This window comes from Marmota marmota, unplaced genomic scaffold (genome assembly GCF_001458135.2).
Source record: "Marmota marmota marmota unplaced genomic scaffold, marMar, whole genome shotgun sequence".
NCBI lineage: Eukaryota > Metazoa > Chordata > Mammalia > Rodentia > Sciuridae > Marmota > Marmota marmota.
Window position 1 is genome coordinate 2,368,822 of NW_026000079.1, and position 17,143 is coordinate 2,385,964.

Sequence of the window (17,143 nt, forward strand, 5' to 3'; positions counted from 1 at the left end):
TAAATATTCTGACTGAATTTAAATATTTGAAATGCTATTGGGAAGAAAAATTATTAGACTTATTCTGTTATTTGAGAAAGTGAATCTTGAAAATTACAGAAAAATAACAAAGTGTATTTCACTTCATGTTTACTCTGAGGGAAATACTCCCCTGCCCAACCCCAGTGCTGGAGATCAAACTGAGGGTCTTGTTCACTAACTAGGCAAGCAAGCAATCAACCAACCTACATCCCAGCCCCCAAAACTTATGGCAAGCTTGAATTCCAAATGTAATCTCTTTTTTTAATACCTTTACTGTTTATTTTACTATTTATAAATATTTTTATGTTTTGCTGTGGAGCAAACTTAGTGCCTTATACCTGCTAGGCAAGACTGATTACCGCTGAGCTACAATACAACTCTGACACTCTGGATGTAATCTAAATATCATGCTTTAAAGTAATAAAAATAATTTCACATATTATTATGTAATTTCTGATACAGTTTGATGTGTTTTGGGATCTTTTTTTTTGTAAGTTTTGGACTGGACATATAGATTAATGGTAGAAGGCTTACTTGACATAAGGCCCTGGGTTTTGATTCCTAGCACAGATAAAAACAAAATATATAGCCAGGAATAGTGGCACACACCTGTAATCCCAACAGCTAGGTCTCTAAGCAATTTAGCAAGACCTTGTCTCAAAATAAAAATGGGGATGTGACTCACTAGTTAATCACCTGTCTTCATTCTGGTACCAAATTTGCTTTGGCAAACTTATTATCTTTATGTCTTCCTAGCCACAAACACCACATATCTTTACATTTTTTTCAGGTTTTTCATGATTATTTTATATTTAGAGAGAACTATTTATTATTGGTTGTCCCAAAGTAAAATAGACTATTGTGTGAAGTAGTGAATTTATTGGTAAAGTACATAGTGAGGACTCATGAATTAGATTGCAGTATACAATAACTTACTTAGGATAAATGGCTTTTAGTGTAAGATTTCATCTCAAAACATATTCTGCCGAAAATAAGAATTTTAAAATTGTTTTTTCTAGTTTTCCCACATTAAGAGAGCTTTTATCTGCTCTCTTCAGGACTATATTTAGAATGAGTTAAAGGAGTAGAAATAAATAGGTCAGGATTGCCCCATTTTGGTTTGGTGTCATTGAAGTCAACGAAGGAGTTAGTGAACTTTTATTTTGAAAGAAGACCTTAGCTATGGCCTGGGATAGTGGCTCAGTGGTTGGATGCTTGCCCAGCACATGTGAGGCACTGGGCTTGACCCTCAGCATCACATAAAAATAAAGGTGTTGTGTTCATCTACAATCAAAAAAAGAAAGAAAGAAAGAAAAAGAGGGCCTTAGCTAGAAATATTTGTCTTTTCACGAACAGTACATTCATATGCTTAATGTGTAATCAATCAAAAGTAAAGTGAAAGTAGAAACTACTAATTTTCTGTTTAAAACAATGTCAAAGAATATCATAGAGATACTTCTAAAGATTCTGTGATGTATAGATTTATATGATGTAAGGTCAACAAACATATCTTGATGGTTTCTGATATAGCAACAGATAAATTAATGTATTATGACATTTAGTGTAGCACAGGGTTTTTTAAAAGCTCTGTTATCTGTAGTAGCTGATATGTGACATTTATTGGATTATAATGCAAAGTTGAATTGTTAAAGGTTTACTCTCTGAAACCTTTTTCTTGTTCAAATTTTAGGACCCTTCAAAGTTGTACAAGAAAACAGGTGATGTTGCAGCCATTGAATGTCAGTCTGAAGAAAGTATCCATCTTCATTCACAGGGAGAAAGCAATCCTTTGTCTAAGAAGCTTTCTCCAGTTCACTCAGAAATGGCAGATTACATTAATGGAACACCATCTTCTCTTGTTGGTAGCCGTGATCCTGAATTAAAGGACAGAGCATTACTTAATGGAGGAACTAGTGTAACAGAAAAGTTGGCCCAGCTCATTGCTACTTGTCCTCCTTCCAAGTCTTCCAAGACAAAACCGAAGAAGTTAGGAACTGGCACAACAACAGGATTGGTTAGCAAGGATTTGATCAGGAAAGCTGGCATAGGCTCTGTAGCTGGAATAATACATAAGGATTTAATTAAAAAACCAACTATCAGCACAGCAGTTGGATTGGTAACCAAAGATCCTGGGAAAAAGCCAGTGTTTAATGCAGCAGTAGGATTGGTCAACAAGGACTCTGTGAAAAAATTGGGAGCTGGCACTACGGCGGTATTCATTAATAAAGATTTAGGCAAAAAGCCAGGAACTATCACTACAGTAGGACTGCTGAGCAAGGATTCAGGAAAGAAGCTAGGAATTGGTATTGTTCCAGGTTTAGTGAATAAGGAGTCTGGCAAGAAGTTAGGACTTGGCACTGTGGTTGGACTGGTTAATAAAGACTTGGGAAAGAAATTAGGTTCTACTGTTGGCCTAGTCACCAAGGACTGTGCAAAGAAGATTGTAGCAAGTTCTACAATGGGATTGGTTAATAAGGACATTGGTAAAAAACTAGTGAGTTGTCCTATGGCAGGACTGGTCGGCAAAGATGCCATAAACCTTAAAGCCGAAGCACTGCTCCCCACTCAGGAACCACTTAAGGCTTCTTGTAGTACAAACATCAGTAATCATGAAAGTCAAGAACTTTCTGAATCCCTGAAAGACAGTGCCACCAGCAAAACTTTTGAAAAGAATGTTATAAGGCAGAGTAAAGAAAGCATATTGGAAAAGTTCTCAGTCCGAAAAGAAATCATTAATTTGGAGAACGAAATGTTTAATGAAGGAACGTGCATTCAGCAAGACAGTTTCTCATCCAGTGAAAGGGGATCTTTTGAAACCTCAAAGCATGAAAAGCAACCTCCCGTATATTGCACTTCTCCAGACTTTCAATTGGGAGGAGCTTCTGATGCATCTACAGCTAAATCCCCTTTTAGTGCAGTAGGAGAAAGCAATCTCCCTTCCCCATCACCTACTGTATCTATTAATCCTTTAACCAGAAGTCCCCCTGAAAATTCTTCACAGTTGGCTCCGAATCCGTTACTTTTAAGTCCTACCACAGAACTAATGGAAGAAATTTCTGAATCTGTTGGAAAAAACCAGTTTACTTCTGAAAATACCCACTTGAATGTTGGTCATAGGTCAATGGGTCATAGCATAAGTATTGAGTCTAAAGGGGTTGATAAAGAGCTAAATGATTCAAAAACTACACATATAGATATTCCAAGAATAAGCTCTTCCTTGGGAAAAAAGTCAAGTTTGACTTCTGAATCCAGTATTCATACAATTACTCCTTCAGTTGTTAACTTCACTAGTTTATTTAGTAACAAACCTTTTCTAAAACTAGGTGCAGTATCTGCATCAGACAAACACTGCCAAGTTGCTGAAAGCCTAAGCACTAGTTTGCAGTCCAAACCATTAAAAAAAAGAAAAGGAAGAAAACCTCGATGGACTAAAGTGGTGGCAAGAAGCACATGCCGGTCTCCAAAAGGGCTAGAATTAGAAAGATCAGAGCTTTTTAAAAATGTTTCATGTAGTTCACTATCAAATAGTAATTCTGAGCCGGCCAAGTTTATGAAAAACATTGGATCATCTTCATTTGTAGATCATGACTTCCTTAAACGCCGATTGCCAAAGTTGAGCAAATCCACAACTTCATCTCTTGCTCTCTTAACTGATGGTGATAAACCATCTCATAAGTCATTTGCTACTCACAAACTATCCTCCAGTATGTGTGTCTCTAGTGACCTTTTGTCTGATATTTATAAGCCCAAAAGAGGAAGGCCTAAATCTAAGGAGATGCCTCAACTAGAAGGTCCACCTAAAAGGACTTTAAAAATCCCTGCCTCTAAAGTTTTTTCTTTACAATCTAAAGAAGAACAAGAACCCCCAATTTTACAGCCAGAAATTGAAATTCCTTCCTTCAAACAAAGTCTCTCTGTATCACCTTTTCCAAAAAAGAGAGGTAGACCTAAGAGGCAAATGAGGTCACCAGTCAAAATGAAGCCACCTGTACTATCAGTGGCTCCATTTGTTGCTACAGAAAGTCCAAGCAAGTTAGAATCTGAAAGTGAAAACCATAGAAGTAGCAGTGATTTCTTTGAGAGTGAGGATCAGCTTCCGGATCCAGATGACTTAGATGACAGTCACAGGCCAAGTGTCTGTAGTATGAGTGACCTTGAGATGGAACCAGATAAAAAAATTACCAAAAGAAACAATGGACAATTAATGAAGACAATTATCCGCAAAATAAATAAAATGAAGACTTTAAAGAGAAAGAAGCTGTTGAATCAGATTCTTTCAAGTTCTGTAGAATCAAGTAATAAAGGGAAAGTGCAATCCAAACTTCATAATACAGTATCAAGTCTTGCTGCCACATTTGGCTCTAAATTGGGCCAACAAATAAATGTCAGCAAGAAAGGAACCATTTACATAGGAAAGAGAAGGGGACGCAAACCAAAAACTGTCTTAAATGGCATTCTTTCTGGTAGCCCTACCAGCCTTGCGGTCCTTGAGCAAACCGCTCAACAGGCAGCTGGTTCAGCATTAGGACAGATCCTTCCCCCTTTACTGCCTTCATCTGCTAGTAGTTCTGAGATTCTTCCATCACCTATTTGCTCTCAGTCTTCTGGTACTAGTGGAGGTCAAAGCCCTGTTAGTAGTGATGCAGGATTTGTTGAACCCAGTTCAGTGCCATATTTGCATTTGCACTCTAGGCAGGGTAATATGATTCAGACTCTTGCAATGAAAAAGGCTTCAAAGGGGAGAAGGCGGTTATCTCCTCCTACTTTGTTGCCAAATTCTCCTTCACACTTGAGTGAACTCACATCTCTGAAAGAAGCTACTCCTTCCCCAATTAGTGAGTCTCATAGTGATGAGACCATTCCCAGTGATAGTGGAATTGGAACAGATAATAACAGCACATCCGACAGGGCAGAGAAATTTTGTGGACAAAAAAAGAGAAGGCATTCTTTTGAGCATGTTTCTCTGATTCCCCCTGAAACCTCTACAGTCCTTAGCAGTCTTAAAGAAAAACATAAACACAAATGTAAGCGCAGGAGTCATGATTACCTCAGCTATGACAAGATGAAAAGACAGAAACGAAAACGGAAAAAGAAATATCCCCAACTCCGAAATAGACAGGATCCAGACTTCATTGCAGAGCTGGAGGAACTAATAAGTCGTCTAAGTGAAATTCGGATCACCCATCGAAGTCATCATTTTATCCCCCGAGATCTTTTGCCAACTATTTTTCGAATCAACTTTAATAGTTTCTATACACATCCTTCGTTTCCTTTAGATCCTTTGCACTACATTCGAAAACCTGACTTAAAAAAGAAAAGAGGGAGGCCCCCTAAAATGAGGGAGGCAATGGCTGAAATGCCTTTTATGCACAGCCTTAGTTTTCCTCTTTCTAGTACTGGATTCTATCCCTCTTATGGTATGCCTTATTCTCCTTCACCCCTTTCAGCTGCTCCCATAGGATTAGGTTACTATGGAAGGTATCCTCCCACTCTTTATCCACCTCCTCCATCTCCTTCTTTCACCACTCCACTTCCACCTCCTTCCTATATGCATGCTGGTCATTTACTTCTCAATCCCACTAAATACCATAAGAAAAAGCATAAACTACTTAGACAGGAGGCCTTTCTTACAACCAGCAGGACTCCTCTCCTATCCATGAGTACCTACCCCAGCGTACCTCCTGAGATGGCCTATGGTTGGATGGTTGAGCACAAACACAGGCACCGTCACAAACATAGAGAACACCGTTCTTCTGAACAACCCCAGGTTTCCATGGACACTGGCTCTTCCAGATCTGTCCTGGAATCTTTGAAACGCTATCGATTTGGAAAGGATACTGTTGGAGAGCGATATAAGCATAAGGAAAAGCACCGGTGTCACATGTCCTGTCCTCATCTCTCTCCTTCAAAGAGCTTAATGAACAGAGAAGAACAGTGGGTCCACCGAGAGCCTTCAGAGGCTAGTTCTTTAGCCTTGGGATTGCAGACACCTTTACAAATTGACTGTTCAGAAAGTTCTCCAAGTGTATCCCTTGGAGGATTCACTCCCAACTCTGAGCCAGCCAGCGGTGATGAACATACAAATCTTTTCACAAGTGCAATAGGCAGCTGCAGAGTTTCAAACCCTAACTCCAGTGGCCGGAAGAAATTAACTGACAGTCCTGGACTCTTTTCTGCACAGGACACTTCACTAAATCGACCTCACAGAAAGGAGCCACTGCCTTCCAGTGAAAGGGCTATACAGACCTTGACAGGTAAGAGGGTTATTTCTTGTTTTATTTTTGTTTCAGTATAAATTTTTTCCCCATTGGTTGCCTGATACCATGTAGTTGAACTTTTAATCTTTTTTTAAATTACCTTTTTATAAATGTATTTTGAAATCTTTTCAAAGTTCTCATGTTTCTTAGATGAAAGAAATAAGAAATGTCTTTGCACTAATTTTGAATCTTGAACTGAGGTATCTTTGTCAAAAAAAAATTTTTTACACAACTTTTGGAAACCAGGAAAAAAAATTATTTACTTTCCTCCTGCAAAACGGCTGTACACAATACCATTTGTTAAGAAATAGTTGAGAGGGGCTGGGATTGTGGCTAAGCGGTAGAGCGCTTGCCTTGCGCAGGCGGGATCCTCAGCACCACATAAAAATAAAGGCATTGAGTTGTGTCGATCTACACCTAAAAAAATAAATATTTAAAAAAAAAAAAGAAATAGCTGAGAGATACCTGTTAATAGAGAGTAGGATTTTTAAAGCAATTATAAATGCTTCTATGTTATAGGAAGAATATGTTATTAACCTTGTATAATATGTCTTAAAAAAAAATGTAAGACCTGAATATTTTCAGCCTTGTAAAATTTAACTCAGTATTTACGGGGATTTTATTTGCAGAATACCTCTTCTTAAAAGCAGTTTCCATTAGATATAAAAGAAATGGTATAGATCTAGATAATATAATCATATCCTCTAGAAATGTCTTGAATTAAAAAAGAAAACAAGAAAGAACATTATCCATTCAAAAACACGTAGCTAAGTTAGAAATTATTTATCACAGATCTCAACTCTGAAGGCTTGTAAATTAACTCTAGAAACTGTAGAAACCGGGGCTGGAGTTATGACTCAGCGGTAGAGCACTTGCCTCGCATGTGCAAGGCCCCCCGGGTTCCATCCTCAGCACTACATATAAATAAATAAATAAGCAAACAAATAAATAAATAAATATTACTGTGTATGATTACAAAAAAAGAGCATCCCTTAAAAAAGAAAAGAAACTGCACAAACCTGGAAAAAAGTTGTATGTTCATGAATATTTTTCTATAGAAAATCCATAGATTTCATCAGATTCTCTTAAGACTTTCTTAGCTTCAATACCCTCTCCTGTATAATGGGATTAGTAGAGATATTTTAAGAAGTAAATGATATTTTAGTGCTTGTACATTGATTTGTATGTAGCAAGCACACAAGTGTTGCAATTATTTCTCTAAAAGATAATAATCTTGTGGGGCTGGTGTTTTGACCCAGTGATAGAACATTTGCCTTGCACATGTGAGGCACTGGTTTTGATGCTCAGCACTACATAAAAATAAATAAATAAGATAAAGATATTGTGTCAGTTAAAAAAAAATCTTGTGAATTGGGGGAAACAGAAAAGGAGCTTTTAAACTGTTTTTCTTTCTTTATTAGCTGCTTAGTGGAGAAATTGAGGTTCATTTGACAATTTTTAAAACAAATATGTAATCAGTGACAGTTTTTGAGCATCTGTTATTTACCAGGTAGTCTCCTTTTGAGCTCTTGTTACATAATAGGAATTAAAGCACAAAGGTTTGTTGTTTTGTGGGAATTTTAGTGGAGGTAATGGATAACAACCAGAAAAGAATCACATTGTTTCATTAAAATTGTGTTAAAGGATATAAAAAAAGAACAGTTCTATGAAATTATAAAATGGGGGGAAGGGCTAAATCAGAGGAGGTTTCCCTTAGTGACCCTTAACTGCACTTGAAGCATTAATAGCACTTATCTGTGTAAACAGAATCCCACTCATTCATTTATTCATTCATTTGTTCATTCATTTATTCCAAAAACAACAGCACTGTTTAACTCAGTGATACATAGTAGAGAGTAAAGACCTGATATCTTGGAACTGGAGCTTTAGTTCAATGGTAGAGTGCTTATCTAGCACATATGAAGCCCTGGATTTGATCCTCAGCACCACATAAAAATAAATAAATAAAATAAAGGTATTATTTATAACTAAAAATTTTTTAAAAACCTGATATCTGACCTCATTTATTTTTAGCTTATTGAAGGAAGATGAATAGGAAATAAAGCAAATAATGACATAATTGAGAACGAGCTATGAAGTTAATGTAATAGGATGCTTTGAAGTAAGTATAACAAAATGAAGAGATGGAGAATAAAGGACAGGGCAAAAAGAATCTAATTACGTAGAGTTATTAGTTATGGCCCGAGGGTTAAAATTGTGGGACTTGAATGAGACAGGAGGAACGTGAGTTCAAAACCAGCCTCGGCAATGGCAAGGCCTGAGTAACTCAGTGAGACCCTGTCTCTGATAAAATGGGGATGTGGTTCAGAGGTCTAGTGCTCCTGAGTTCAATCCCCGGTAACTCCCCCCGCCCCCACCTCCCACTTTAAAAAAAAAATGGAACTTGAAGGATAATAAGTCCTAGCTTAGATTATGTCTGCAGATCCTGAACTAGGAAAGAACTTAGGTGTTAGACAAACTGAAAAAAGCTACACTGTGATGGGGATATTAGATAAACTGGAAAAAAGCTTCACTGTGGTAGGATAAGGAATATAAAAGAGTAAATGGTAGAAGATGTAACAGAAAACAGCCGGACTATATAATAAAATTTTGTACTAAGGGCAAAAGATGCAGAAGAATTGAGTTTAGATATGCATTATTGAATGATCATACTGACATCAGTATAAACACTAAATTGGAGGGGATAAAAGGAATTGTAGTAATCTAAATAAGATGATGGTGGTTAGACTAGAATGGTAGACCACTTTTTGTATGAACATTTGGGAGATTATTGATGCCGTGCACTGAGACACAGGAGGCTAAAGGATGAGCAGATTTAGGGAACAGCTGATGTTTACTTTCTTTCTTTTTATTTTTTATTTTTTTATTTGGTGGTGGTGGGGATTGAGTCCAGGGCCTTGTGCATGCAAGGCAAGCATTCTCTCAATTGAGCTATATCCCCAGCCCCTGATGTTTACTTTCTAATAAATATAGTTGTACAGTTTTTTGTTTTGTAGTGCTGGGGATTTAATCCATGGCCTTGCACAAGCTAGGCAAGCACTCTAATATTGAGCTATGCCCTCAACTCTCTAATATATATAGTTTGAGGTACCTGAAAAAAGATTAAAGTAGAGATACTGAGTAGACAATTGGATATGTAATTATGGGGCTCATTATGAAAGTTTGGATGGGAGGTTGAAGCATTTCACTATGAGCTTTTTGTTATATATACATACGTGTGTGTGTGTATAAATATATATATATATAAATAAATAAATCGATGGCTACAATACCTTTATTTTATTTGTCTTTTTATGTGGAGCTGAGGATTGAACCCAGGGCCTCATGTGTGCCAGACAAGTGCTCACATTGAGCCACAACCCTAGCCCCATTGCTGAGTTTTTGAAAATTTTTTTTAGCAATATCATTCACTAAAAACAAAAGGCCTTCTGGGTAAAATATAGTTGGGAACAGACTTTTAAAACCTGTGCAGAATATCAAGCAAAATAATAATTATAGAAACAGCAATAGTTAAAAAGACACTTTAGTTGGTACAGTGGTGCACACCTGTAATCCTAGCACTATGGAGGCTGAGGAAGGAGAATCATGACTTTAAAACCAGCATAAGGAGCTTAAGCAACTTAGCAAGACCCTGCCTCTGAATAAAATATTTTATAAGGAGGGCTGGGAATGTGACTCAGTGGTTGAGCACATCTGGGTTCATCCCTGGTATCAAATACAAAAAAAAAAAATTATATGATAATCAATTATTAGAGAAAGACATAAACATAAGCGTAAACTTTTGAGGAAAAGATGGAAGTAGTTTGATAGAAGACAACATCAAGAGGGATTAGAGCTGCTCAATTACAGTCACAAAAGGATGTCATTGGCTGGTAAATGTAGGGATACTGGAGATAGCTTGTTTTGGTTTATTGACCTTGTTTGTTTCTTTTGCACAAAGATTGGGGTAAGTCACATGATAAATCCTTGCAGGAAAATTTGTAGCATGTGGGATGATTAGGCATTTTGAACAGAACTTCATCTCTCCATGGCTTTATGCATTTAGTTAGTTTAGTGTGTTCTTTTTCAGCTGCTAACTTGGTATTGGAAAACATTTGTATATTTTGAAAAATAAATGTATATGTAACATTTGTGTATTTTGAAAAATAATGCAGCTTATCATGTATCAATGATACATGAGCTATTTTACTGCACATAAATACATATGAATCACATATGTATAGTCAGGGTGATGTTATTTCTCTAGGGAAAAGATAAAGAGTGAGGAAAAAAAGAGCCTTGGATAGTTATAAGAAACTTCTATAAGTAAAAGAAATGGTTAATGATAGCCTCTGGCTTATGTATAAGTCTTTATGGTGATCTCTACAGATTTAAAAGATAAATAGCTAAAATTTCAGAATCTGGTCATTTCACATAAAAATTTAGAACTTTGCTTGTCAAAAAAATTAGAACATCTAGCAACAATCAATTCATGTTTCTTGGATGTGGCAGACCTCCTTTAGCTGGTGCCTCCTTTTTTTCCATTTGCCATAGTTATCACAGTTTCCTGTTATGTATTATTTCTGGTCCTTTTCAAAGCTATTTAAGCAAGAAATTTTTGAATTTGAAGTCCCTAATTTGAGAGCTTTGAGAAGGACCTTACAAAGGATGGAGAAGGTGAAGGTGATATGAGGTGATGGATTAAGTGATTTGAATGTTAATATCTACATGGACACTGAAATATCCAAGAGGGCATTTACAGAAGTCAGGATGTAATGATGGATGTGAACCTGGTTTCACATTCCTGTGGAAATGAGAGAAATAGCAGGGAAGTCAAACATGCAGACATATCTATGTAAAGAATAAGAACTTGTCTTTTCTTTATTTTAAAAAATAACATGAAAAAAAAATACTAAGACCTCACTGAAGTTCTATTACCAATTCTCTGTCATCAGCTGGATGTCTTTGAATTCTTTTATTCTTGATGTTAACTGCCTGGAATTAGTGAAAAGACTCCACAAGTTAAGAACAAAGTCCATCACAAAGACTGCCTTTGTTTCAGGTGCCAGTCACACATTTCAGTGTCTCTGAACCATACAGATTTTGCCCAGTCTTCAAAAGATTTGGGATTTCCTACAGCCCCTTCAATTTTGATAATTTGCTGTAACAATTTTTGGAATTTACAGAAAGTGCTGTTTAGATTACAGTTTTATTAAAAAGGATACAGATTAGGAGCAACCAGTTGAAGAGCTGCTGCATAAGACAGTATTTGATGGAGGTGGGAGACAAAGACTTTCCACACACCTTCTCCTTATAGAATCTGGGAATGTTACCCTCTTAGCATATTATTGTGTTCACCAGATAGACGTTCCACTGAACCTCAGTTCCTGGAAATTTTATTGGGTTTTCATGAGAGGCATTTTTTATTAACTAATCCACTATGTGACTGAGCTCTGTTTCTAGCCCCCTAGAAGTTAGGTTGGTCCAAAGTTTCAAACTTATAATCATGTGGCTGACTACCAGCTCCCGTCCTGCAGTTATCCTAAGGCTTACTGTAAATCATCTCAAAGGCATAACAAAAGACATTCCTGTCACTCAGAATTCTAAAGCTTTTGAAGCTGTGCCAGAAACCAGAGACAAAGACCAGCTATATTCTTATCAGAACTCTAAATTCTTCTACTAATTGCTGTTTTTTGAAATCTCTCCATCTTCTTCACAATTACTGCTAAGAGAATGTAGATGTGACTTGATTTTTCTTCCCATTCCTCGGGAGTATTGCAATTATTTATATAACCAAAAAATCAAACAGACTCAGAGCAGAGATGGAGAGGGAGGATTGGCAAAACTAAAGGTAGGCACCTCAGTCCAAGAGGCTAGAGGGAGCTGGTAGTTGGAGTAGAAGAAGAGGTTGTTGTTGTTGTTTTTTGTTTGGTTTTGTTTTTTGGTACTGGGTATTGAACTCTGGGGGACTGAACCACTGAGCCACACCCCCAGCCCTATTTTGCATTTTATTTAGAGACAGAGTCTCACTGAGTTGTTAAGTGCCTCCCTATTGCTGAGGCTGGCTTTGAATTCTTGATCCTCCAGTTTCAGCCTCCCTAGCTGCTGGGATTACAGGCAGGCAGGCCATTGTGCCTGACTAGAAGAGTTTTAATCTCTATTTTTGTGCCCACCCTCCCCCTTTTTTCTGAGAAGGAAGGTGGAGCTGTCTCTTAGGTTATAACCTTGGGTGTTGTGTTTTTTCTTGGGAGGGGCAGACCTGAGCCCTCATACCCTGCTTGACCCAGCTCAGAAAAGAGACTCCTAGATATTTCTGAGATCACTGATTAGGATCTTCTTAACTTGCCTCAGGCTCCCCCATACTTGAGAAGGGTATTAAATGACTATCCTAACTTGCCTATCCCCAGAATACTTCCACTGTGTCCAGTTCCCAGGGAAGATGCGAGCAGTGAATATTGTGATTTCTCTGCACCTTCCAGTCTCTGATACCCCTGTCAAACAATGTTGAGGACATGTAGTAAGTTGCCCAACCTTGAGCCCCGAGAGTTAGAAAGGAGTTGGTTGGGGGTTCAAGTCTTAGCAATTATGTGTACAGGAATCTTCACTACTCCATTTAACCCCACCATCACCACTGTTCTGAACTCCTAGCCTCAATTCCAGGAGCTCATGTTCCCCTGGGTACAGCAAAGATGACCTTTTTATCCCTTGGCACTGGTCATTGTGGATGGTTTTGTAGAGCTGTTCTTTCTCTTCTGGATGTGGGGGTAGAGTGGAAGCCAGGCTTGAAGAGTTTTGGAGACTGTGGAAGGAGGCCCTTTGTTCCTGTAGGAAACAGATTGATCCTCAGCCACCAGATCCAGAGGGAGATAGGTCTGCAGGGAAGAAGAATGAGACCCCAGGGCTTGAAGAAGATTCTTGGAGGTTGGAGAGATGGTGTGTGGAGAAGCACATTACCAAGGCTGATATTCAGATGGAGCCAGACCTGCTCATTCTGAAGGAATCCCTGCTTACCATCCTCTTCTTCCTGGAGACTCTTGGCCTCTGTTCCCTGGCAAGGAGAAATCAACAGGGAAGGGGGATAGCTAGGATTTGGAAGGGATGCTTTAACTTTGGGTTCCTGTGGGGAATGGGGACCAGAAGGTCATGTGTATTACGGGGACTAGATGTCTGAGTACCAAGCAGGAAGCTGGGTTCTTGGTCAGTTTTCCACCAGGCTCTACCTGTTCCTATCACCAGTTTTCTCTCCATCATTTTATCCCATCCCCCAAAAAATCTTATTTGGCTTCTCACCCCACAGGAGCAAGGAGACTGGGAGGACTCCTCCAGCTACATGAGTAGAGGGACCTTCTCAATCTCCAGAGTCTTCAAAGCCCTTCAACCCCTGAGTCTGCTCCCTTTACACCCTCTTCCCCTTCAGCTCTGTCAACACACAAACTAATTCCTCATTTCTAATAAGAACTTAATGTGCCTTTTTAACTTAACATGAGAACACGTTTAATTATCCTTTTAGCAAAAACCAGTTGAGCTACTGGGAGGCTGAGGAAGTAGGATCCTAAGCCTCTGCAACTTAGTATCTTGCTGTCTCAAAATTAAAGGGCTGGGGAAACACTTCAGTGATTACTTCAGTGATCGAGCATGCTTCAGTGGTTGAGTGCCTCTATGTTCCGTCCCCAGTGCTGTGTGCTTGCACACACACTGAGGGAAATTTTTTACTTAAATAAAATTTAGCAAAATTTCAACCTCAGATATCTTCAAATTTGATCCTTTTAAGGACAGAACTTAATTTACCTAAGGTATACATTAAGGATATGACTTTTGTTCTTAAATATTCCCTTAAGAGTAACTATCCTGGGCTGGGGTTGTGGCTCAGTGGTAGAGCACTTACTTAACATGTGTGAGGCACTGGGTTTCATTCCCAGCACCACATATAAATAAATGAATAAAATAAAGGTCCATCAAGAACTAAAGATATATATAAAAATATTTTTTTAAAAAAAGAGTAACTAACCTTTCAGTAAATCATTATTTTGTGCGTGTTGTGTGCTAGGTATAAGGAAAATAGCCCTCAATAACTTTAAATTCTACCCTCAACAAATAGTGGGATGTTTCAAGGTATTTTTAGGAACAGAGAAACAAGGGACTCACTTTTAAAAGAGTTGAGAAAGGGTTTTGAATTTAGCATATAAAGAACCAGGAGTAAAAACTATTTCTGACTGAGAAATGAGTTTTGTCAGGGGCTTAGAGATAACTGTGCTTCTTTAAGTATTAATAACCTGATGTGGAACCTAAGAGATGAGGCTGGAAAAATGGACAAGGAAAGATCATAAAGCTTTTTGTTTATAAGACACCAAGAAGTTTTAAGTTTACCCTGTAAACAAAAGGAAATTAAAGATTTTAAGCAGAAGAATGATTTGATGAGACTACATTGATGACAATGTGAAAGAAAGGTGGATTAGAGAAAAGAGATCAGTTTAGAAACTGTTTCAGCAAAATAGTGTGATGGCCTGAAGTCACGGATAGAAAAGACATATTCAGAAGGAACAAATAAGAAGAAATGTGAAGGATATTAGAATGGCTCCCAGGTACTCCTTTTGGGCAATTAGTTGAATAGTAATGAGATTAAGTGAAATGAGGCGGTATGCAAAAAGAAAAGATTGGTAACCTGGCACTGGGGCCCACACCTGTAATCCCATTGATTTGGGAGGCTGAGGCAGGAAGATTGAAAGTTCAAAGCCAGCCTTAGCAATTTAGCAAGGCCTTGAGCAATTTAGTGAGATCCTATCTCAAAAAATAAAAAGGGCTGCCTATGTGGCTCAATGGTTAAGCACACCTGGGTTAAATCTCTGATACCAAAAAAAAAAAAAAAAAGGTTGGGGGGAACAAGATTGAATACAGAAAACAGATTTGGCTTTCATGCTATTTTGTGACATATGGATCTACAGCACAAGAAATCAAACCTGAAATTTTAGTGACTTATTGTGGAAGCCACAAAAAAGAAAAGATAATATTTAGGGTGCACAGACTATGATTTTTTTGTGGGGGTGGACGGGTGGTGGGTGGGTGGCGGGTACCAGGGATGGAGCCCAAGGCACTTAACCACTGAGTTACTTAGGGCCTCAGTAAGTTGCTGAGGCTGGCTTTGAACTTCCAATCCTCCTACCTCAGCCTCCGGAACCTCTGGGATCACAGGCATGTGCCAGTGTGACTGGCTTTACCCTTTATTTTTTATTTTGAGGCAGCGTCTTGATGAGTTGCCAACTCTGGCCTTGAACTTGTGATCTTCCTGACTCAGCCTCCCAGTCTCTGGAATCCTGGGCAAGCACCACCACACCCAACTCACATGGGTTTCCTAAGGGAGTTTATAGTCAAGACTGACAAGGTGTTAGATCAGTTAGGCAGTTGGGATGTGTTTTGTGAATGGAAAGAGGGGATATGTTGATAATTAAGATATTTACACCTTTCATTTTTGCTGTTGTCTTTCTATTTTCTAGCAATTTCAATGAATTTTACTCATGCTTAAATCTTCTATTTAAAAAATCACTTTAAAAAGAATAGGAGCTGGGGTTGTGGATCAGCAGTAGAGCACTCGCCTAGCATGTGCAAGGCACTGGGTTCAATCCTCAGCACCACATAAAACTAAATAAACAAATAAACAAACAAATAAATAAAATGAAGGTGTTGTGTCCAATTAAAACTAAAAAACATTTTTTAAAAAAGCATAACTATATGTTCTTTTAAATTGATCTCCTGAATTTTCCATTGTTTTTTCTTCCCATATACCACATACATAAGATATATTCATTTTACATTAATTTGGTATTATATTAAAATGCCCAAAAAACATTCATATTTTGTACAAAGTTGTTGATCACCTTTAGAACATTATTATCCTGAAACAGTTCCCATTAACCAAAACTGGGACAATTTAAGCAACATAATAAATAATGAATAAAACAATAAATATTATTAGATATGGAAAATGACAAACCCCAAAATAGTCCTGAGAAAAGGGGAGTGAGAAAGCCAACCATACATTGGGAGCATTAAGCCTTTCCTAGTACATTCTTTCCTGGTGATAAAACAAACCCTGGGGAGGAGGTGTCCATCAAACCTAGAAAGGCAGTCTCTGGGAAGAGGCCAAAGCATTAATCCTTCCCTGAACAAATCCTTTAGGATACCAACCACTGACCCAGGCCCTCCATCTGGCCCAGTAAGATAAATCCCAGATACTAACCACCAACCTCAGACTCCCTCCCATTTTGCCCAATAAAACAGACCCCAAATTCCTGAGTGCTCAAGCTGAGACACTTAACCTACATAAGCCCAGTCTCCTCTTTTTATTCAGTGGCTCATTTTCCACCAGAAGAGTGGGTCCATCAGATCCATGACACCATTCCTAAATAAAGGCTTTTGGCTGATCTGTAAAGTTTGTGTCCCGCCTGGTCTTCTTGTGCTTACAACTCTTAGGTTATTACCTTTAAAAATATCCATGAATTCATGCTGATAAAAATAAATTATTGGCTATATAAATACATGGAAGAAAAGGGGCAAAAATTCTTTACAGAAGAATTCCAAATAATATATAGGTCATCCACTTTTAGGAGGTGGAGATAATTACCCTCCACTTGAATATAAGCTGGATAATAGTGACTCATTTCCAAGGAATAAAGAATAGAAAGGTAAAAATAGTAACTTTAACATAAAGAGGCCTGCCAGCATCCCCTTAACCTCATATAATATAAACTTCACCTATGATAAGATGTGATGATATTATGTATTCTCTGATATAATGTGATAAGAGAACTTCATCCTTGTGTATTTTTTCTGAAACTCCATAATCCCAGTCTAATGGGGGGGGGGGGGGG

The 17,143-nt window shown here is 38.0% G+C and overlaps 1 protein-coding gene across 5 annotated transcripts in view; it reads left to right on the forward strand.

Annotated features, from left to right (window-relative positions):
* Positions 1-17,143, forward strand: part of Ash1l (ASH1 like histone lysine methyltransferase) — a 173,359-nt gene that overhangs the window by 47,831 nt on the left and 108,385 nt on the right. For all 5 annotated transcript variants that reach the window (XM_015502764.2, XM_048814726.1, XM_048814727.1 and 2 more), the window contains exon 3: positions 1,712-6,275. In XM_015502764.2, coding sequence (XP_015358250.1) covers positions 1,712-6,275 — 4,564 coding nt within the window. The remainder of the gene's footprint in view (positions 1-1,711; positions 6,276-17,143) is intronic.